Below are 23635 nucleotides of genomic sequence, written 5' to 3'. Positions count from 1 at the left end.
ATGATTAACAAATAATAAAATCACCAGACAATTATTGTTACGGTTTTATTATATTTTCATAACAGACAAAAGATTGCAATGACTGAGAAACACAAAACAATGATGTTGTTAGTGACACGAAGACCAAATTCAGCAAATTAGTAAAGAAATAACTTATTTACTAAATTAAACATTTCTATACAAGTGTGTTTATGTACAAATGTATCCATAAAAACAGATTCACTGAAAAAAATTTAGATTTTATTAAAAACGAGGTCCTGGGGAAAAAAAAAAAAACAATAAAAAAAAAAAAAAAAGTGTCCCTTTTTGTTGTTTAACAGGATATATATATATATATTTCCATTGCATACTGCACTGGATGTCTTGAAAACAAAAAGCGTTACCTTTATCCAACTCTCTTTGGTGCAAAATCTCATACCTCATAATGCCAAAAAGGTCCACAATAAACAGTGCCAAAAGTGCCAAGCAGGATAACTGATGACAACCAACCAATCAGAATTCACTTTATGCCAGAACAGCATAAAATGGATTCAGGTTTTGTTATACTAGGCAATGCATTTTGGACTTTACCGATCATACTGTTTTACTGGTCTTTTTCTATTTTGCTGCATAAAAAAAAACAAAAAAAAAACAAAAACACTGTATTTTTATAATTTATCAAGATATGTTACCCAACACAGATCCTGAAATAAACTCAAAGAGTACCTGTAACCTATACAGCCATACATTCCTGACCAAGTAACACGTAAAAGTGACCGATGTCTTTTTTTAGTCTTAAACCTATATTTCATGTTCCCACTGTCTGGATCATGAACATAAAATAGTGGATTTATGTAAGTTTTTAATAGCATTTATAAATATGAAAAGTTTCAGTAGCTTATCGTTAATATGTAAAATGACAGTGGCGAGTGACATTTCCCAACAACATTGTTTTTATAGTCATCCTGTACAAAAATACCACTGCATGCAACTTTTATATTAAAACTTGTCAGGTCTACAGAGCATGAAAACTAATAAAGCGAGCGAGGCATAACATCCATATTCCAAGCATTTGATCAACTGTAACAAGTTTGGCCCATTAATTGTCTAATGGGCTTATTTCCTATGATCATGAGCTCCATCTAATGACCATAATACGGTATTTTCCTGAAATACCTCAACTTGGAAAATACTGTATTATGGTCACTAGATGGTTCTGATGATCAGAAAATAAGCAGTTTGAACATAATACAGGAAACATTTGTTATGACTGGGGGAACGCCTGTGACATTCGTCCAGTTACAATTTTTTTTATACATAGATCCTTTTAGGTTGTGTTAAAGAAAATGAAGTCCTGCTAGATCACATCATTCTCGACCATTTTGCAGGTATAGTTGTATAGAACATTAGAAATAATTGTCTATACTGTTTAAAATCCAGTAATACACTGTCTTACCCAGCTATTTTTCGGCACTGTCGAAAATGTAAAGGCTGATCTGCTGATAGCCTAAACATTTACTGCTGCTCAGGGCTTTAGCAAAATGGCAGCCTCCAGCAAGAAGAAACAGGAACAATGCTGGAGGCAATTTACAGCACACACTAATTTTGGTAGCATTCTTAATGTGGAATGTATGTTCCTTGCTACAGAACATTATTTTTTTATCAAGCTGTTATGGGTAAAGCTCTGATTTAGGGCAGCCTATTTATTTTGAATGGGCTAGTAGCATACCACAGCACATTAAGAAATAGGTTTGGTGCTTTGTATCTATGTTGTGGTGCACTGCTGCATGCATTGTCTGTTGTTCTAGGGTGCTATTCTACATGAATGGCACTGCAACATGGATAATATGTTACCATTCGTTGTGAAAATATGAGGTTAAATGTCTGTTTTACAGCACATTACTGCAGTGCACATGTCTCAATGGGCCCTTAACTCCAGAATGCTTAGGGAGGACCTTGCACCTCAGGACGCATCTCCAGAGCCTCCACCAGCCACTGAAGTTCAGGTACTGGACTGTAAAATGCATGGGCCTAGGATCTAGGTCTTCGTCAAGCATAGGAATGGTTGTAAAGATGAACCTAATTCCATGTCTGCCCCTCACCAGTATTGTTAGTTTACAAACTCAGTAAGACCTGACAGATTGTTTAAGGGTGCACTCACACTGGCAGGGTTAAGCATTCCCGGGCACAATTTACCCCTTTGGTTTGGCTTGTTTGTGTAATGCGAGTGCTCCGAACCATGCTGGGGATCAGTTAAGCGTATGTACCCAGGACCACTTGGAAGAGGTGATCCCAAGCACGATTCTCTTGTGGTCCGGTACAGTTTCCATAGATCACTGAGCACAGAATCAGGGATCACTGTGGTCTGATTGGCAGAAGTGATGATGTAAGTGTGCCTGGGAACAGTCGCTTATAGTCAAGTGTGAGTGCAGACTAGCAGGACAGTGGAGATAACTGAACTCAGGCAACAGATCAACTGTGCCCAGTGTGAGTGCACTAGAAGCCTACTTTGGCACTCAATCCGGAATAATAGGCTGCATAATCAAGTCATACAAATGACACAGTTTACATTCTGTTCAGATAAGGATAGTGTTCCATGCATATTTGTGAAGTTTGTGCCCGTTTTACATAAAGGTATCTTTTAATTTACGGGTCCATTAAGGATAGATTGACCACCCATGTACTCGTGGTATCACACTAATGATTCTCCAGGGAATCTTCAAATGATCTGGCAGCATATCAGGGGCTAAGCTAAACTAGTCATTATTATGGTATTGCAGGAACTTCTACCAACACAACTGACAAATTAGGATGCCTACAGCTTTTGGTGTTGTGAACAAGACCGCATAAATGACGCTTTGTGCTTGATCTTTTATTTGGTAAAATTGGATCTTTTACAGACTATTAAGCAGGATGTTCCCATTGATAGAAGATAAACATGTCGTGTAGGCAAGGCAAACTATGTGTATGATGAATAAAGCATAAGCTGAGGTTATGTTCAATGCAATGGGCATTGTATAAACGTATATAGATCCAGAGATTCACTTCTTCTGTAAAAGTTGCCAATGGCTCCGCTCCCTTCCACCCCAAGCCTCCTTATCGGTGAGAGCACTCCCTTCCAGTAAGAAGGTTTCAGCGAGACCAAAACAACTTTTACAAAAAAAACAGACAAGATTTACATATGATGTCAGCTGCACATATCTGTCGATCTGCAGATTGTTTTCATTGGGCCACGGTTTTCACCAAGGATTGTGACAGCTTTATTTTAAAAGGATAAGGTCGCCTTTTTAGAAAAAATAATAAATGCACATATTTTTGCAGAAAAAAATGAATTTATTATTTTTCCTGCAGGAGCCTGGAAAGCATTGATCAGTGGATCAGGAGTGCAATTTCAGGCTTCTACGGACAAGCCATGAAGCTTTAAGCCCCTACCTCCAATATGGGTTGTCAGTTTGAAAGCTACATCAGCACCCTCGCAGTTCATTCAGAACTACAAGCCATCTGCCTTGGTGCCTGGTGACACTTTGTTAATTCACAGAAAACTGAATGAAACGATGCGGCCGTGTCTGTGAATTGTGACAAAGGGGGGTTGTGGGTTGTGGGGGGTAGAACCCCCACCTACTGTCACACTGAGTGGGGGATCGGGGGGGAGAAGCTAGAACACGTTACACACCAAATACAGGTGGAACAGGTAACGTGTTCCAAAAGGTTGACTTATAATTTTATACATCTTATATAAAATTTGTAAATCTTTACATTTTTTTATTTGACAAAAAACATCCATTTTCAGAACTACAATACTGACAGATATTGGTGTTACACCCACAGTGCCTATTTTAAGCCTCCCTACATTACATTTTTGCCTCATTTAGCTAGTCTATTAGGCAATAAAGTGAAAAGTGTATGCAAACCAATAAACTCTGCTAACACATTTGCTAGTGTTTTCTTTGCAAAACATACAAATAAAAGTGTTGTGTTAGATCTGTTCCAGAACTGCAAAAAAAAAAAAAAAAAAGACAAAAACAAAAAAAAGAAAATCATTTGATCATGTCAGAAATCCTATGAGCTGATAATTTCCTGTGCTCTCTGTCTGTGCACATGGAGGGGTTATGGAGACGATAAGAGATCTGTGTTCTTTGTAATCCATCAGAAGTAAAGTAGGCAGAGCTGACACCACATGCATAGAAATCAAACTGTGATCATGTCAGCGAGAAAGGTAAGAGCACACAGTATTTCTATCACATCAACAGTTATTTTTGCTGTACCTGCAGTGTGTTTAATAAGAAAAATTGGGGAAATGCACATATAATCCAGAGATTTACTAAGTATGCTTTTTTTAAAATCCTGCCTTGACACTCTTGCTGACAGTATCTAGCGATTCTTATGCACGCTTGCAGCAGCTTTCAGTTTCCGCCCCATAGCCTGGTACCCACCATTCTGATCGGGCTAAGCTATGACATTTCTTGATCGGAATGGGACTTGACCATTCGCTACCCTCAATGCATTCCTATTGGCCTGTCACTATGATGCGCAGGCTCACTGTGCAATAGACATGACACTACGGAGCAGTGCACAATATCTTGACATTACGACCCAGAAGGGGCCTCTGAAATTCGCTGTAGGCATGTGTAGGTGCCACTAGGACCCTATTTTTTTTTTTTATTTATTTTAATGTCAGATAGGAAAGGAGTGGAACAGCTAGTAAATTGTAGTTTGCACCACGGATGTTAGGACATATCTACTAGATGCCTGTATCACTTCTGTCTATGAAGGGAACCACAGGATTCTGTTTCTATCGACCTGGTGGTGTTACTGCAGAAAGAAGCAATTCTGAAAACAGCCATTCTAGCCAATAGTATAAATTACAAATGTTTATAACCTGCACTGAAAATGGTTATTTTAGCTACAGGTAGACACTGGAGGGTTAAACCATCTAAAATAACGTGTTCCTCTCCCAGCAGCTGCAGAGGTTGGGTTCTCTCTTCCAGACTTCCCAGCTCTGCCTCCTCCACGACCATGACTACTCTGTCTACAGCAGGGGTAGTACCACGCCTTCTGTTGCAATCTCTACGAGAAGGGAGAATATCATGTCCTTGTGATGTTTGCATCAAGATAGTGGATTTGGAAAGTATGGAGTTCTTAGAATTAGATCCCAGAGACACACATGAAGCTGGAGGGGGATTCACCCTACTGGCATCTACCCAGATTTCAGTGAACTGACAGATAAATGACCAGTACACTTTAAAACACTAGATGTTAATATTAAAGTGTAAGTTCACCTTACACTGTAAAGTGACCTTGAACTGGATGCTCTACCAATCTCTCTCCCCTCAGGCACTGGAACGCCACCTCACTGGTCCGGGGATTTGAAATCCCTGCAGCTTAATCTCCTATCCATACTTCTCAGCATATATGGACAAGAGGAATTCTAATTGGTCAGCACCATCACATGGACAGCGCTGATCAATCAGAATCCGCCGAGCCTGTCCTGTTAGCGCTACAAGGAGAGGAGAGAAAACCAAGAGGATTTCAAATCCCCAGACCTGTGAAGCGGCATCCTGGTGCCTGACAGCGGGGGAATCGATAGACACTTGTACAGTGGGACTGGGGGATGGGGAGGGGGTCCAGTGTATTTTCTGTAAAGGTGAACTTACACTTTAGATTTAGCATATTCAAACTTAAATTGAACTTTATTCTAGGTGCATCAAAACAAAAGTTGGTCTATGACTTACAGTTCACTTTTTCCTTTTTTTGCAGTTGACTTCTGTTTTATGAGTGACTAATGACTAGCTGGTTTTGATGAAGCTGTATGTTGCTTTGATCCTTGACATGACTTGCTCATGTTGCCATTAGCCAGTGGTGTCCAATAAGGCATATGTAGGCAGGGCTCTGGCCAGCAGGAGGCGAACAACACTCTTAATATCCTTCAGCACCAGAACCTTTTTATGGTTTTATTGCATCAGCTTATGCTGCTTAGTTACTATTCTGTCACACAAGTCATTGACAAATGAGGACATGGCATGCTCAGCCAGAGTGTACGCTCCTCCGGGCCTTCCTTTGTCCAGGAAGGATGAAGGATACATAATGACACCCATTTCTGTATTGTCAAGGAGTTGTTTATTTAGGAACTCTCCTTCTCATACTTCTGCCCCGAGTCTGTATATCAGATGGTGAAGAGAGATGACTAAACTAGCAAGAAGCAGTCTCAAAGCAACTTCCTCAGCATGTCTTGCTTCCTTCAGGCCCGTCTCACATGGGCTTCAGCTTGTATAAGAGCAGTGTAAACAGCAAACTTTGACAAAGTATTTGCAGAACTCTCCGCAACGTTTGCTGAAAAGTTTAAAGTACCATTCAACTCCAGTTTGTAAGTGTTAAACAGATAATATTGGGATTGTTGATTGTCACTTTAAGCAGGCTGCCAACAGGTTTTCAACAAGTTTCAAGAAGTGCTGAAGCCTGCTAGCAGCTTGTTTAAAGTGGCAATCAGAACTTCCATTGGGATCAGTGGTCAACATTTACAAACTAGAGCTGAATGATACTTTGAAAGCTTCAAAAAAAGCTTGCTGAAAGCTCAGCATATGCTTTGTCAAAACTTGCTGTTCACATTGCTCTTATACAAGTTGAAGCCTGCATAAAACAGGACTCAAAGCTGGCTCCAAATGCTTCTACAGTTCATTTTCTTTCTAAAGCAGTTACAACCGGAGTAGAAAGGCCCGAGTTCTGCCAGCATGCTTAACAGAAGCAACTTTACTCTGTGGGGAAAAGATGGTCTTCACTGCAGGAGGACCAACGAGCCCCCTGCTGGGTTGGACCTATAGCTCTGCAATAAGCAATGCTCATGCTCCCCACTTATTGAAGAGTTAGAAGTCTGACTCAATAAGGGGTGTGTCAGTCTCTGAAAAGAGATCACCAATTTCCCCTGCACTGTGGCAGAGGACAGGCTTCTATTCAGGCTGTAGCCGCTTTGTAAAGAAAGCCAACGGTAAGATGTTGCACACCTATTGTTTTAATGTAGCCAGAATGTATTTTTAAATGGGGAAGGCTCAACTGGAACTGAATTTGGTTTAAAAAATCAGAATATGTGATGGTCTTCTTTAACGTTTATACAGAAGTGGTGTAATAACACACACCTACACCCTAGGTCTGCTTAAAACGACACCACAAGGCCTAAGAACCTGCCCTTTGTCCTATACACTCCATTCACTAAAAAGGGGGGAGGGGGTGCGATGACTTGAGGTGTAAAGATATGATCCGGCTTTGTGATTGGCTAGGCCACCCTAGAATTACAGAGTTCACATCACAGGTGCCCAGTACTAGTCAGAGAAGGCAGACTGCTGGAAGAATGAATGTACTGTGTCTGTGGCACCCATGGGGTTGGTGCACAAAAAGTATTTGTTACTTGTAACAGAAGGCTCAATTTATAAAGCTTGAACACCAACCAAAGGCACTGTTTTTAGACATGTGACTAATTTTGTGTCTTCCTTGAAAATAAGGATAGTTATCCTGGTGTGTTAGATATGTGACCTGAGCCCAGAGTGTCTTCCAAGCATTCCCTCTTACGTGGGTTGTTCAGTTCTTGTATAATGTCCAGTATGAGTGAAACATTAGGATTCTTTTTTTTACTTCCCATAAAATCCTTTTCTTGTGATCCATTGGGTGGCACAGGATTTTTTTAAATTCATAGACTGAGTTTTACTGCCACCTACAAGAGATACAGACAATGGAAACAAAAAGCTGTTGGCCAGTACAGGATAGCCCACAAGAATAATGACTCAATTTTGTAGCAAAGTAGTACTGAGAGCAACGAATAAACACCAAAAGGAGCCAGGTGTCCCTCAATGGACTCCAAGCACACATTCCAAAAGCAAAACACAGGGAAACGACGATATGCTGAAAACATGGTAACATGCAGACACTCATCCTTGATGTCCGCAGAAGTCAGAAAAGTGAGGTGAAAACAGGCATGATGAAATCAGTTTGGAAAAACTAAATTCAAAGAAAGACATTCAAGACAGGAGATCTAAATTGGGAATGTTGAACAAGGTAAACAAAACCTTGAAACGGTTCTGCACAGGAATTGGGCCAATGGCACCTTGAGCTAGGAGACCGAGAGCGCTAAATGGAGATCTGCCAATCTCTGGGGCAACAGAAGGTTGACGGTGAAACATAAAAAGAAGCAGGGAACTAAACTCCAGTTGCAATTCTTGGATACCACTTCTGGCATGCAAGCCACAGAGAAACAAGTAACCAAGCTCCGCCCCCACTACAGAAAGAGTAGATGCATCTGAATGCCCAGAATGTTTGTCTGAGGATTTCAGCAGAATGAGAACCTAACTCTCAATGAGGAAAAGGTGAAACAAAGGGAAACCATTTAACAGTCAGAGAGGAGGAAGACTTAAGTGGTTGTAAACCTCGAGCGTGAAATATGAACAATGCATATCCCTCTATAGTGTGTACTTGTCTCTATCCAGGGCATCAAGTGTCATATCTGTCTGCTGCCTCATTCCTTTATCAGCCACTTCCGACAACAAGAGGAAAATGGTGACAGGGAAGAAACCCTTAGCAGAGTGACAGCTTCAGCTCTGTTCCTGTGAACTGTGTGAAGGGGGTGTCTCTTCCCCCCAATCAGCTCTCCGAGCTCTCCTCACTGAGCTCTGTAGTGTGTAATTTCAGCTCCCCTCCCAGTTTTTTTTCTGAATGCTCAGAAAACTCATTCAACATAAATTCATCACTTAAAACAGATGTAGAGAAGAGAGACTGCAGATAAACAGATACAACTTATGTAGGAGGATTTGTTTAATCTCTGTGTATAACCTGAGGGAAGTCACTTCACTGGGTATATGTAAGGGATTACACCCACTAACAGGCTATTCTGCAAGATTCTTCCACTAAGGAAGATGGGTGTCCTAGCTGTCAGTAACAAGCTGCATAAATAGTTTTTAAGAACAACCCAACGGGACATTGTCCCTTAAAGACAATACAGAGCAAATGTTTCTAACTAGGATTAAAATAAAACAAAATCCTTCTAAATGAAATCTGCTTCTACAGAGCTGACTAATGGAAGGGATAGGAAAATTGAAACCCGTAACTTTATCTATATAATCCATAGCATACACTAAAGAGAAGGGCTCCCCTGTGTGGTCAACTTGCAATACAGGAGGTTGAAAATTACTTTAGAATAAAATGACTTTAAAATTTAAATAATGGCCCATTAGCTGAACTGGCTGTAGTAGCCTCAGTACTAAACCGAGGAAGTCTCAACCCATTAAAGTGATTGTAAATACTCATTTTTTGTAAATTAAAATAAAAAAGCCATACTTACCTAGCACAGCAGCCTGGATCATCCTCTTCTGGGGTCCTCTGCTAGTGCTCCTGGCTCTTCCCCCCAGCTAAGTGCCCAAACGCTCCCAAGTCATGCTCCTATGTGTCCAAAAGACACACAGAGCACGGCTTGGCCCTGTCCCCTCTTCCTTTCTCACTGGATGTAATTGATAGCAGCAGGAGCCAATGGCTCCCCACAGCTGTTTGTGAGCCAATGAGGGAGACAGCAGAGAGCCTCTGTTCTCGTGCACATTGCTGGATCACATCTGGACTGAGGTAAGTATCTGGGGGGCTGCATACTGAAGGTTTTTATCTTCAAACAAGAAAAAAACCTCTTGCCTTTAGAACCACTTTAAGGCCTGTTAGACACTCAAAATAATGAGCTACAGAGAAAGGAAAGCTGTCTGAATTCTGGACCTTAATAGCAGAGTCCTGTGGTAACCTGAACACAAATAGGAGCCTTCAGAGATGGGGGTCAGATGAATGGTCGCATCTCAGGTCCTGATACCCTGCCATGAAATCCCTGTACATACTGGCCTGACTTGAATAGCAGCGTCCTCTGTGATGCACTCCTTGGCCGACTGGAAAGGCTTTCCAAATTTTCATATCTAGAATGAATTTGTCCGCAGTTTTAGATGACTGGACAATATTACAGAAATGCAGCATTAGTGCAGAGAGGCCACCAGTATAAAACTGGGAAATCCTGTTGACTAAAACTTCCAGGACCTAATATATCTGGCATGAATCTACCAGTGTATGTTGGCAATGGAGAGACTGTAGGATTTTATATAAGCGGCATGAACCTATTAGTGCTGAAAGCTGGACTGGATAACTTCCAGAATGTCATATATCCATCCAGCAGGAATCAACCGAGCAGCTGCTGAGAGTAGAAAATTCTTCAAAATGAAGAGACAAAACAGCAGAGCAGAAGGAAGCACATCCACTCATGAGGACACTAACAAAAACTGAGGCATGATGGTTGTTGGTGGGGTTATCCTGTGTCGGACAACTTTTTGTTACCAGTGTCTGTTTTGCCTGTAGGTAGCAATATATTTGAGGAAATACTCAAAATTCTTAGACTGTCAATGGACAATAGAGAAGAAATTTCCTTTAAACCTGATTTGTATACTAAAATTTCCTGTTAGGGCACCAAAGTTTGCCATTCTCTTTTATAGAATTAATTTTTTTTGTGAATTCCATAATCATTAGAGTATTACAGGTTATCCTTACAAAACTATAGTTTAACCGAAATTACAAAGTCACCATCAAATGTAACTTATGGTCAGTGTGGAAAGATTCACGACACATCACTACCTGCCCACCACGTGTGTGCGACAAGGGTCACAGAAAGCATAGGCCTCATTCAGTCAGCTTTGGCCAATACATCTTCTACTTTTGTAGTGTATGATACAAAATTTAAGGTGAATTAAGGTCATCAGTGCAATCTAGGTCTTGTTCAACAAATGGTTGCCTAATAGACTAAGAAAAAAAGATTAAAAAAAGGCAAGGTTCAAAGTGGACCTGTAACTTTATAGCAGACATAAATGTTGCAAAGGAGGACAGCTAGATCTTTCAGCTGATGGAGCCATTAGCTACATCAAAAAAAGACATAACTTAATCTGGCCATACATTATACAAATTTTCCTTTAGATTTACAAAAACCATATAATATGAGGTCAAGCCTAAACACTTTAACTATGTAGTGCAAAAGCCTGCCAAATTGCATACAAATTGAAAGGTAAATCTAAAAGAAACTGAATAAGAAAATGGTATAAAGTATGGCCAGCCTTACAGTACATCACTAAACATGTTTATTTGCCTGTTTTAAAGTATCTGCAGAGCTTGCAGTCAAATTTCCTGTTATCTGAATAGTAACCTTAAAATGTTTTCGTTACCGAGAAACAGCCTGCTGGCAGAACACCCTGGAAGACTTTGCCTTTGCCTTCCTGTGCTCAACAGATAAGTCATCAATGAGGTAAAATGAACATAACGCTTGTCTGCTACCTTAATTAAAGAAAATGCAAACCCAACTTTTCATATTCCTGATATGTGCCTGGTGTACCATGTACTTGTATGAAAAAGATTTCTGTTCTCTTTGTATTGCTTCCTTTGTGTGTTCCTGACAGTCCCTCTGCTTTCCAATTAAAAAAAACTGACCACACTAAGCATGAAAGCACAGCGCTGACAGTTTTCTGGCTGTCCTGAGAACTGAACCTGCTCTCCTCCAATGATCAGGCTTGTGCTGACACGCCCTCCACTCATCCCCCACACAGCCATTTACTGGGAAGACCAGCGTGATGTTGCTTCTCCTCCCCAAACTCTCGAAGATCCTTATGCAGCTAATAACACAGAGCATGTGATCACTTATAAAAAAATATATATAAATACCCCTTTTCCCCTTTTTTATATCTATACACAAATGTTTTGCCTTTCATTTCGATTTTAAACTGCATGGGTTTTTTTTTTACAAGATGAGGGTTTACATAGAGTTTAACAGGCTGTGTAATTTCTGTCAACTAACTTGTATGACAGGACTGATATAGTCATCATTAGACAACAAAACACAGCCCTGAGAGCACAGAGAGATTACGGGACAGGTCATTCTACTTCCAAAAACAAAAGCGACTATATTCACAAACTCATCCGTAATGCAGAATCTCTCATTTGGCTCATTTTAAACATTTCAGCAGTCCACTAGAAAAGGGTGTTCATATTTTATCTCCTGAAGAGAAGCAGCTGGGAATCTGCAAATAAAAAAATCCTTTCCAACAAAGGTAGTGAATCTGGGCAAAGGAAAGACACGGATATATACCTGGATAAATTAAATTATGCATAGCAGATATGTTACACTGAGAAGAAACTATTAAAAAAGTAGGCCTTAAAACAAAGTGGAGTCAGAACTTTTCCTTTAAAAATACACTAAAACCTTTACATTGCTAAGTACATGGTCTACCCCTGACTTTTCTTTAAGAGCTCTATATCTGCTACAAAGTGACAGGTGCACTTTACCAAAGAATGAGGTCACATTACTTACAGGTATTATATAGGTGCTAGGGCTAATATATAAAGTCCAGGATGCTAGGACCTATAGAAGAGCTTTCTGTTGGTAAGTCTGTTGTTGCTCTTGGCTGGCTGCGGGTGGAGATAGCGCTGCAGGGGGTAGTGTGTAATTTGGGACCTGGGACATACTGGTACCAGTCTGATAAATAGCGAGATCTCCAGCGACAGGGGCAGGGTTGGCGCTATAACCAGCAGCTGGGTTGATGTATGTGCTTGCTGTACTGGAACCGACCACTGTGGCTCTGTAAAGCAAAGAGGCAAAAAAAGGTCAGTAAATTATGTAAACCAAATATTCTTTATAAACTGCGCTAAGTGAACAAAAAAAAGAGTAATAAACAAACAAGCCACCACAGCAGAACTCAACATAAAATACAATATGTCCGTATATATACAGACCATAAAAATGTTGCGTTGTGTGTCTCAATACTTCAAGTGTTGTCCCTGAAAGTAATTTTAAATAAATCATAAATTTAAATCAAGCATATTAAATATTCAAAACGGAGTCCATATAGTGATTGATTAAGCCTCAATCCTCCGTGAATTCAAGTGCCCATAATATCTGAAATAAACTCAGTGAGATGCGAATCCACCACCAGCACACCGCCTGTAACCAGAAGACACACAGCGCAACAATTTTATGGTGTATAAATGATGTACATGACATTATTCCCCTGAATAACCAGATCACAAGACAGAGAACTGGTTATATTAAAAAGGGACCGATCACAAACCTGTAAACACAAACTGAGCACATTGTGAAAAAGTACAGCAGTAGATTCCATCTTTATTGAAACCCGCATGTCAAAGCCATCAGTAGATCCAGAAAGATTGGCACCAGAAACTATAAATGCAAATACTGACTTTCTGTAAAAGCTAGGCTTGGTCCTGCCCCTTTCCCATATCTCCTGAAAGTCCTGTTAGAAATTTTAGGATTTCGGAAGTCACACAGCACAGGACTCAGGCTCTTTAATCATTATGACTGAGATGTCCAAAATCAATACAAATAAAAGGGATGAACCACACAGCAAGAATACTAGTCTGAGAAACAGAGGCCTGATGCTGAAAAGTACATGAAGCTCTAACAGATCTTGTAGAGTGTGCCTTAACAGGGAAGGGAGAATAGTTGGCCACAGACTGTTTGAATCTCGGATGGATCAGCAGGGACCAGCGAGATTCAAACCATATATGGGCAGGCTGAATGTACCAATTTTTATATGCCATCATTCAATAAAACTGTTAAAGTATTTACAATCTTTGTGGTACTGGATTATATGGTGGCACCGTTCAAAAATCCCTCTGTCTTTCAATATTCTGATTGTACCAAAGTTGATCAATTAACACGGGTATAACCCGCCTGTCAGATTTTACATGTGATTATTGCTAGCTGCTATTCTAACCACTAGCAGTAATCACTGTGTTCTGCACACCTTCCCATCGGTAGAACTCAATGGCTGTGTTGATGGGGAAGTCAAGCTACTTTCTTTCCTGCAACCCATGCTTGCAGGAAAGAAGATTGCTCCATCTAAGTCCATCTGAAATCTATTCTTCACACTAAAGGCTCCAGTGAGTACTTATCTGATTCACATAGCAATGGTGGAACAAGAGGCATGGAGACCCTTACATGAACCTACAAAGGGCCCAGATGGCCCAAGCATGAGAGCCAAGGGACAGAAGTTTGTCCCCAAGGCAGAAAGAACCTGGACAGGACTGTGTGTAGCATCAGGCCCAGGTGCTCCAATCAGTTTGATGGGTCCAGCAATGACTTCCTCAGATTGAGGATCCAACTTAGGCTTTGCAGAGACTGTGCTGTTCATTGGATATTGGCTAAAGGGGATAGGGAGGATTGGTCCTTTAACCCTTTTACTGCCACTGCCGTAATTTTTAATCAGATTATATTAGAAAAATGTTTCTTTTTTTCCAAACAATTATTATGCTGTAATTACTAAGGCAGAGGCTTCAGGGGATCGTTTCCACGCACCTGGTAACTGCAGGAAAATAAAAAAAAAAATTTCTTCTGATTATGCACCTTTTGCTTGGTCAAATAAAGAATTAATTGGTCTTCAAAGCTCTGTCAAAAAGTCAGAGCTACATAAATACTTAAAATGAATAAACCCACAATTATTGCTAGCATCGCACTTAAAGTACAGAAAACTATTCACATTACTTATAGGAAGCTTGCGGAGACTGGCTGGCCAGCTCAGAGGCTGCAGGATGTGGAGCCGCCGTTTGGCTTAGAGACGGAAGTTGTTCTGTAGGAATAGAGTAGGTCTGAACGTGGCCCATCTGTGTATTTCCAGTGACAAGATAGGTGGCATTCGGATGTTGTCCTTGATATGCCTACAGTGGAGACAATAAAATGAGAAGCAGGAAGTCAACCAACAAAAAAAAAAATGCCTGCAAAGATGCTGAGCATTACCTTCCTGAATGATAAACTATCAACACAAAAAAGAGCAAGTATGACGTCCCCTCCTATAGGACAATGCTGGACACACAGGAATGGCGTACCTGCTGTGGAGCAGCCCCTGCTGGCGGCATGTAGTACTGCTGGTTCTGCATTTTTGCATACATTGAATACATGGGGTCTTCATTCATTAATTTTGTGTATAAAGAAAGTGCTTCCATGACTTTCACGTTCAGTTCTGATAGCTCAGAGTGCTTCCTGGAAAACAGGATACAATTATCAGATTGGTTTCAGTAAAAATATCTATATTTAATTCACAAATTTTGTGTGACCAAAAGCTTTTAGCTTAGGATAGCAGCTTTTTGATTTGGATTTCTCCTGTTGGCTGATAGGTGTCAGACCAAGCAGGGAGTGAGGGAAATCTGACACGCACACTGTCCAAAAGGTGGGGTAATGGCGTTGGTAGTAAAAGACTGGGAACCAGACACTGTATTGCTAGGAGCAGTATTAGGATATCTAAATCCCACAACAAATGCAACATACTTCAGCTTACCAGACATTTATTGTATTTATTTATTACAGGTACTTATATAGCGCCATTAATTTACGCAGCGCTTTACATATAATATATTGTACATTCACATCAGTCATCAGATCCGATGGCTGCAATTGTTTACTACTTTTAGGTAAAAAACATTTCCACAAAGTACAAAAAATATCTGTTGATCTTGCCAAAAATATGGGGGAGATTTTCTAAAACTGGTGCACTCAGAATCTGGTGAAGTTGTGCATGGTAGCCAATCAACATCTATCTTCAGCTTGTTCAATTAAGCTTTAGCAATAAAATCTGGAAACTCATTGGATGCACAAGATTTTGCACTCTCCAGTTTTAGTAAATATCCCCAATAGTGTCCTTGTCACTTCCATGTTTAACAGAGCACAACAAACATGAGCTTGTCTTCTGGAAACTGCCAATCCTATCAGTCCTAATGTAAAGGAAAGGAACAAAGGACAATGTTGGAAGTCCAGCCAAGGTGACAATCGTGGCTCACTCCATAGCAGTGTAGTAGTATGGGTAGCCACCCATGGACAATGGTGTGTTAATCGCAGGATGCCCTTGTAAAAATTAAAGCTCACAATTAATGCAGCCAACATATCTAAGGACTAGTAAGCTATAAAAGATTTTTGTTTTTGGGTATAGATATGCTTTAAATATTTTATCAGTTGAAAGCAGCAATGGATTAGAATTCTGTCTGATTAAAGTGTTCCTAAACCCACAACAGTAAAATCAGACTGTATATGAAGTAAAGCATGCTGGTTATACTCACTGTGGGACCTAAGGGGTTAATCCTGTGCATTGTGTAAAAAGGCAGTTTGACCCTGTCTTAACTGCCCCTCCTCTTGTTCAAACGTCCACATCTTATATCCTGATAAGACAGACTGAACCCGCAGCCCTTCTGCACATGCTCAGTTTAGTGTATATTGCTAGAGAGGTTTTTTTTTTTTTTCCTTGGGAGAGGGCATGTGATCAGCACAGCAGCAATCAGCACTGTCCAGACAGAGGTCAGGGGTTTTGTATCCTCCTAGAGCAGAAAGGAAACTCCTACAAGCTTTAACCAGTGCTCAGCTGAAGTCACAAGACTGCTCTAACTGCTAATGAGAAAAGGTATTTAGCAGTTTAGATTTACTAAAATAATTTAAGTTCCATGTTGTGCGTACTGTGGGAGACCAGATATAATGAATGCAGGGTTTAGTAACACTTTAAAGGTCCTAATTTTGAATCATCTTTTTTTCTGAGTTGTGACATTTGAGTGGTATTAATAAGTCGCATACTACGCTATACCATCGCCAAGGAAACAGTGCATGTGATCGCGTCAATCGGTATCTGCTAGGCATGATTTGCACCCTGTAGCAAAACTATCATGATAGCAACATGTAGGCAATGTGTTTTGGGCCTACAACCAAATAGTTCACAAGGTGACAGGATATTTGCCCCCGCCCCCACTTTTTTTTTTTTTAAACGTTTAGGCAAAGTAGCTGGTTACTCATGAATCTGTGCTTGATGCGTGCATGAGCATTGGTGCAGCCTAATGAAAGTTGAGCAATGTGGGAATAGGTCAGGGATAGAGCCCCCCTTGCAAAGGAGAGAGCATGAGCAGTGTTATGGAAAGGTACCTGATGGTGGTCATGAGTAAACACCAACCTGTCAATGTCTTCAAGTTTTTCATCAATCAATGGTCCCATCTGGTGACAAGCAGCTGGTGGATAAACACACAGAAAACATTAAAGGCAAAGAATAAAATAAGATCTTGCTAAAAAGGCAAACATATAACCACTGAGATGTCTAAAGCCTGGTACACCCTAGGATTTGTTTCATCTTTCAACCCAGCGGACTGAAGGGAGAGAAATAAAAGTGATGGAGAGATTGCCATACTAACACAGGCAATGTTGGTGCAGCAATCTTCCGCACTGTGCCTTTGTGCTCTCCCTCTCCCCATCCCCGCCAAAAGGACACATTGATCAGTGCTAGCAGCCATTGGTCATCGCTGATCAGATGCGGATTTTCCAGCATACCCATTAAGAGAAGCCACACGTGAGACCAGCTATTGTAGAACAGAAAGCGGTACGCGCAGGCTGAGAGATGGCTGGTTCCTGCTGAACTGGACAATTTTAGACAATTTTCATGGTCGTGTGTACAAAACTTAAGGAGAGAGGAAACACAACTGCACAACTGGTGGAAGGGTTTGTTTTTTTGCTTTTTTTTTTAGCCCAAACTCACCTTCAAGATGTACAAGATCTGCCGGGTCTGGCAAACCATCAGTTGGATCTGTGTTCTGTAGCATATGCAGTAATTGATCCATTTTATCCTATGAGAGTATTAAGATAAACTCATTCATGAATTTAGCACACAGGAAGGGACCATGCAGAAACAGCTATAAATTACAGAAGTGCTGAAAGGAGAAGTCTATTCAAAACATTTTAGACAGACAGCTTGGATAAACAAAAAGTGCAAATGTACCCAACTCACTTTTTGAGATCTTTCATAAGTCAAAATAGAATATCTCTACGTCACTGCAGAACAAGGTAGTGACATAGAAATAGGTAGATGGAACCACAGAGGCCAGAGGAAAACAAACTATTCAATATTTCTGGAAGTGTCTGATAGCAGCAGCGCTGGAGGTTCTGTAAGACAGTGAAGACTCAACACACCGCCCATGGGGAAAGGCAAGTTTTTTTTTCTTTTGTGTTTCTTCAAGTAACAGGGTCCCTTAATGAAAATGCAAGCTGAAAAAAAAAATCATTGCGGACCTTCCTGGAATTGCTAACTACTTGGCTTTGGTGCTTTCTTAGTCACTGACCTGCAACAAACAAGTAATGTCTGAAACATGCAAGCACGCTGCAATACAACAGACTAATTGGCTTACAATGCAGAACCTGGAATTCCTTCTGAAAAAAAAACAGTGAACTTCCTTGTACACTTCCTGGCACTGCTGTCTCCTACAGCCTACTATCTATATTGCTGCAGTGTTGTATTAAACGCACTGACAGTTTCAGGATATCTGGAGTAAATTTGGTGATGTCATTACTGTGCTGCTCACTGCCTTCCTTGCTGGAGGCTGACATGAAGAAGCAAAACTCTGCCTCTACCAAGATGGCCGCGTCCACACAGGGACAGAACAAGACATAGTGCATCCCTAATGGGGAAGAGATCAGCTGCAGGGAAACCACAAACACTGGTGACTGGCCTCTTGCCTTTATTGGACACAGCATTCAAAGTTCTGTACCTCTATAAGGTTAGATATCTTTGAATTTTTCTAGAGTTCGATTTTAAAGATATATAAAAAAAAAAGACATATGGCAGCCTCCATATTTCTTTTGACAGAAGAAACACCAAGTAACAGAAAAGGAGACACATACCTCATCTATATAGACAGGCTCAGGCTCTGGTTCTATAGTCTCCACTTGTACTTCATCACTGAACTGAACCGTTTTCTTCTCTGTCTTCACTAGAATAATTCAATAATTAGATTAAAAAAAAAAAAACAACAACAGAGAGAGAGAGAGAGAGAGAGAGAGAGAGAGAGAGAGAGAGAGAGAGAGAGAGAGAGAGAGAGAGAGAGAGAGAGAGGGGGGGGGGGGAAGAGGGAGAGAGAGTGAGAGGGAGGGAGAGAGGGGGGGGCGGGGGAGAGGGGGGGCGAGGGAGAGGGGGGCGGGGGAGAGGGGGGGAGCGAGGGAGAGGGGGAGGGAGAGGGGGAGAGAGAGAGAGAGAGAGAGAGAGAGAGAGAGAGAGAGAGATTGATCTGGTATCCTGAAAAAATTATAATAATACTAACACTACTACTGCTAACAACAAATTACATAAGCAGGAAAAAGGACAAAGACCAACAAAGAGACAAAAACCTTTTAGAATAACAAAGACCTTTAAAAACAAGAACTTTATTTAACGGAGGAGAAGTCAGGGAGGTAACGGAGTGCAGAATACAATCCACCAATGACAAGAAGAGATATTTTACTGCCACCACATAATGAGATTTGCAATAATGCAGACATTACTTACTCATCTCCGGCTCTGCTGTGAGGTCTGCTGTGACGAAGTTGGAGGGAAATAATCCAATACCTTCATTAGTCTCCCCCTTCCACCAATTGGGGTCACTGAAATGAAATTGAGCCATATGAAAAAAAATAATACTACTAATTTGGCAGCTACCACCAACAGGCTAACATCTATTTCTCACTCTATTGGTACACACACTCTGAGGGTCCTAAGCTGCTCAACTCCTCGAGGTACCTGGTGCTGGTTCCACAGCCTTAAGATTTTTCTGTTTGTGCGGAGTTGAGCACCTCACGTGCAAAGTCCGTTCATGAAAGATTTAGTTGCAAGATTGCAAGTTTTATTAAATCCATAACCTCCCCGGTTCACACAACTCACAGGAACAGAGCTGAGGCTGTCAATCTGCTGGAGGTCCCTCCTGTCACCAATTTTCTCTTGGCATCAGGAAAACTTGTCAGAAGTAATTCATGCACAAGATCATATTCAGAGTCTGGGGTTGTCAGTGGTGTACCTCAGGGTTCAGTGTTGGGACCCTTACTTTTTAATATATTTATAAACAACATAGGGTCAGGGATTAAAAGTATAATTTCAGTCTTTGCAGATGACACCAAGCTGTGCAGTGGAATAACGTCCTTACAGGATGTCTCCAATTTACAAGCCGACCTCAATGCACTGTTTAATTGGGCAACTATGTGGCAAATGAGGTTTAATGTTGATAAATGTAAGGTTCTGCACTTGGGGGCTAAGAATATGCATGCATCATACATACTAGGGGGGGTACAACTGGGGGAATCAATGGTGGAGAAGGATCTGGGAGTTCTGGTAGATCACAAGCTTAATAATGTCATGCAATGTCAAGCTGTGGTTTCTAAAGCGAGCAAAATCCTTTCTTGTATTAAAAGAGGTATAGACTCCAGAGAGAGAGATATCATATTACCCCGGTACAAATCATTAGTAAGACCTCATCTGGAATATGCAGTTCAGTTTTGGGACCAATTCACAAAAAGAACATTGGGGAACTGGAGAAAGTACAGAGAAGGGCAACCAAACTGATAAGAGGCATGGAGGAGCTCAGCTATGAGGAAAGAATAGAGGAACTGAATTTATTCTTTCTTGAGAAGAGGAGATTAAGGGGGGATATGATCACCATGTATAAGGATATGATCTCCATGTATAATACATAAGGGGGGATATGATCTCCATGTATAATACATAAGGGGGGATATGATCTCCATGTATAATACATAAGGGGGGATATGATCTCCATGTATAAATATATCAGTGGTTCATACAGTGAACTCGGTGTAGAGCTATTCACCCAGGTCATCACAGAGGACAAGGGGGCACTCTTTACATCTGGAGGAAAAGAAATTTAATCTCCAAACACAGAAAGGTTTCTTCACAGTAAGAGCTGTGAAAATGTGGAACAGACTCCCTCAAGAGCTGGTTCTGGCCAGCTCAGTGGATTGCTTTAAAAAAAAAAAAAAAAGCCTGGATTCTTTCTTGGATACACAGTATATAACTGGATACTAACATTTATAGGTAAAGTTGATCCAGGGAATATTTGATTGCCTTTAGGGGGATCAGGAAGGAATTTATTCCCCTGCAGGAGCAAATTGGATCATGCTTTGCTGGTTTTTTTGCCTTCCTCTGGATCAACTGTGGGTGTAGGATTATAATGTTTTTGTTTTTTTTTGGTTGAACTGGATGGACATTTGTCTTTTTTCAGCCAGACTAACTATAACTACATATGCTGATAGTAGAGGAACAAATAGGCAGCAGAAAGGACACGTAGTGCTCTAAACTGAGACAAACACACACTAGAAAGATATGCTTTGTTAAATTTATGTCGAAGCTTTACAACCACTTTAATGATTGGTAAAAAAAAGTAAGCAATCAAGGCACTCCTCACCATACTGATGGCAGCATTATGTCCACTAGGACCAATAAAAATGCAGCTCAATTTACTAATGCAGGTCCACACACACACCTGATTGCAGATTCTGTTTGTAGAGTGTATGAGCAGCTTTAGAACTGTCACTAGTTTTAGATAATCTGATGTCAAATATTGATGGAGACTGTGATACAGCAGCTAGGAACAAAATGAAATGGAAACCTACATTTTTGGGAGCATACTGTTTGAGACCTTCAGTGTCGAGGACCCCAAGATTACTGGAGGTGATGCCTCTAGTTCTAAACTAAAATGGCTCTACCAGTAAGCTTCAATGTACATTCTGCATTTTTGTCACTTCTAGGCATGTTCAAGACAACTAGGAGAGATTAGGGGGCCATTCACTATTAAATGGCTGTACCTGCCCTATTCAGTGTTGGGTCAGAGGCCTCCTCTCCTACACATCAATTATGGAGCATCGTTCTACAAATGTTGGGAAATCTCAATAGAGAAATACATTTTATATATATGTAAAGCCCTTTAGTTTGGTAATTATGCAGGAGTCTCCATAATATGAAAGCTTTATTTTTTTTTTATAATTTTTAACAGGATAGTGGTATACGTATGATTTGGAGCTGTGGAAAACACACACACTGATCAGGTACAAAAGGTTTCATTCATGGGTTCAGAGAAGGGTCTCAGTACAAGTCTAGTGTTTTGAGTCTACAAAAGTAAAATCAGCATACGAAAATTCATTCCACAAGAGAAGAGAGAGCGAGAGAAAAGAATGTCAGTACAACATTCCACAGTGCTGCACAGCAGCCAGCCAACAGTAGGCTCTTCCTGGAGCAGACCATCCATCTGATATAATCTAGTCTATGAATCAGAGGAAGGCCGTCACACAGAGGGAAGTCACAATTCACACTATCTCATGGATATCAGAAGGACACAATCACTTGTGTGTAAACTCTTCTACAGTTCCTGCCCTATTCTCAGTGCTGAGTTACACTCACTACATGTAAAATCAGGGAAGTCCAGATTTTGATGAGTGATTGGAGGCTTGGTGCTTTTATAAAAGTTTTTACCCAAATCGGGCTACACCTCTCCTAAGCTCTATGGGTCACCTGCAAACACCACTGGTAAAAGGATCACTGGGGAGGTCGTAGTGAATGAATAAGTTAGAAAATGTTGCCTGATACCGGCTTTATCCCCTCAAAGCCAGCACCACCCTAATTTAAATTTTACAGCAATTTCATAATGCCCTAAATGTAAATATAATGCCACATTCTGGAAAAGAACAGTAGCCCAGCTACGGTTATTTCTCATAGAGCATTTACCTGTCATCCAACACAGTAACAATTTCTCCTGCCTTAAATGTCAGTTCGTTGTCCTCTGCAGCTTCGAAATCATAGATGGCTCGCACTTTTCTTCCCTCTGGTTTGTGATTTGTCAGGAAGCTTGTACTTGGGTAGAGACTAGACACTGTGCTTTGCTGCTTCTGTTCTTTAAGTGACAATTCAATGGCTTGAAAAAAAAAACAAAAAACACGATACTGTGAAGAGGTAATTTCAGCACTATGCAAGCTATGAACACGGTGCCAAGTTTTGTCTGTCCAGTGACAACACTTAGGTCTCATACACAGAAAAAAAAAAAAGTTGAAAGTAATGAGTAACCTGCCATCTTCTCTTCTGTATTGTTCTAACAGAAGGCCTACTATGGCAAACACAAAGGAAGCTTGCATTTTGAATAACTTTTAATAATTGCTATGATAGCACCTTGGATAAAACAGTGTATGTATATCCATAAAGTAACTTTCAATATGTTGCTTCACATCTACCTTGTAAGATTTAATGCTGCTTATATTTTACTTTTCCTGTTATGCACCTTTCAGACCGGCCATGTTTTCCAGGGCAACAATGCTCATCCAAAGCTCAGCCCTATCACTTTCTCTTGTTAAAGTGGTTGTAAAGGTTCAAGGGTTTTTACCTTCATGCATTCTCCCTTAAACTGACCTGGGCCCCTTCTTGATCAAGCAACGTGCATCAGAGCCTTGGCTCCCCCAGCTCTTTCCCTCCTCATTAGATGACACATCAGTAACAGCCAATGGCCTAGGGATTGGCTAGACTGTCAAGTTTTTATTGCCATCTATGTCCCTGTTGGGAGTTTCCCTCTCACTTTTGGTCAGAACAGAAAGGGATGGAAAGACTTCTGCAATGACAACACAAACAAAATCCACATTCAGAACTGTCTGAGACACCATTTAGAACGTCAACATGTCTTAGCACAACAAATGTCAAAGCAGGCGAAAGATTCATGTGCCTGTTGGAAAAAGGTACATGAATTTGTGGCAAGCACCGCACGAGGAAGTGCACCGAGACTGGAGTGTTCATATAGATGCTTTGTCCACAGTGTATCTGAGCTCCCTTCCCAC

The 23635-nt window shown here is 40.7% G+C and overlaps 1 protein-coding gene across 2 annotated transcripts in view; it reads right to left on the bottom strand.

Annotated features, from left to right (window-relative positions):
* Positions 1-31: 31 nt before the first annotated feature.
* Positions 32-23635, bottom strand: part of STAM (signal transducing adaptor molecule) — a 70329-nt gene continuing 46725 nt past the window's right edge. Inside the window, exons 7-14 of one of the 2 annotated variants that reach the window (XM_089693711.1) lie at positions 22542-22728; positions 19320-19414; positions 18680-18768; positions 17541-17628; positions 16965-17019; positions 14866-15019; positions 14525-14697; positions 32-12602 (exon numbers count right to left, since the gene is read on the bottom strand). In XM_089693711.1, the coding sequence (XP_089549837.1) occupies positions 12386-12602; positions 14525-14697; positions 14866-15019; positions 16965-17019; positions 17541-17628; positions 18680-18768; positions 19320-19414; positions 22542-22728 (1058 nt within the window). In that variant the 3' untranslated portion in view covers positions 32-12385. Of the gene's footprint in view, positions 12603-14519; positions 14698-14865; positions 15020-16964; positions 17020-17540; positions 17629-18679; positions 18769-19319; positions 19415-22541; positions 22729-23635 lie in introns of both variants that reach the window. The other variant, XM_089693712.1, reaches the window with a different exon arrangement.

This window comes from Staurois parvus, unplaced genomic scaffold, assembly GCF_062004578.1.
Source record: "Staurois parvus isolate SC_StPar_1 unplaced genomic scaffold, SC_StPar_1.0 ptg000636l, whole genome shotgun sequence".
Classification (NCBI taxonomy): domain Eukaryota; kingdom Metazoa; phylum Chordata; class Amphibia; order Anura; family Ranidae; genus Staurois; species Staurois parvus.
This window is presented reverse-complemented; position numbering and strand designations above follow the sequence as displayed.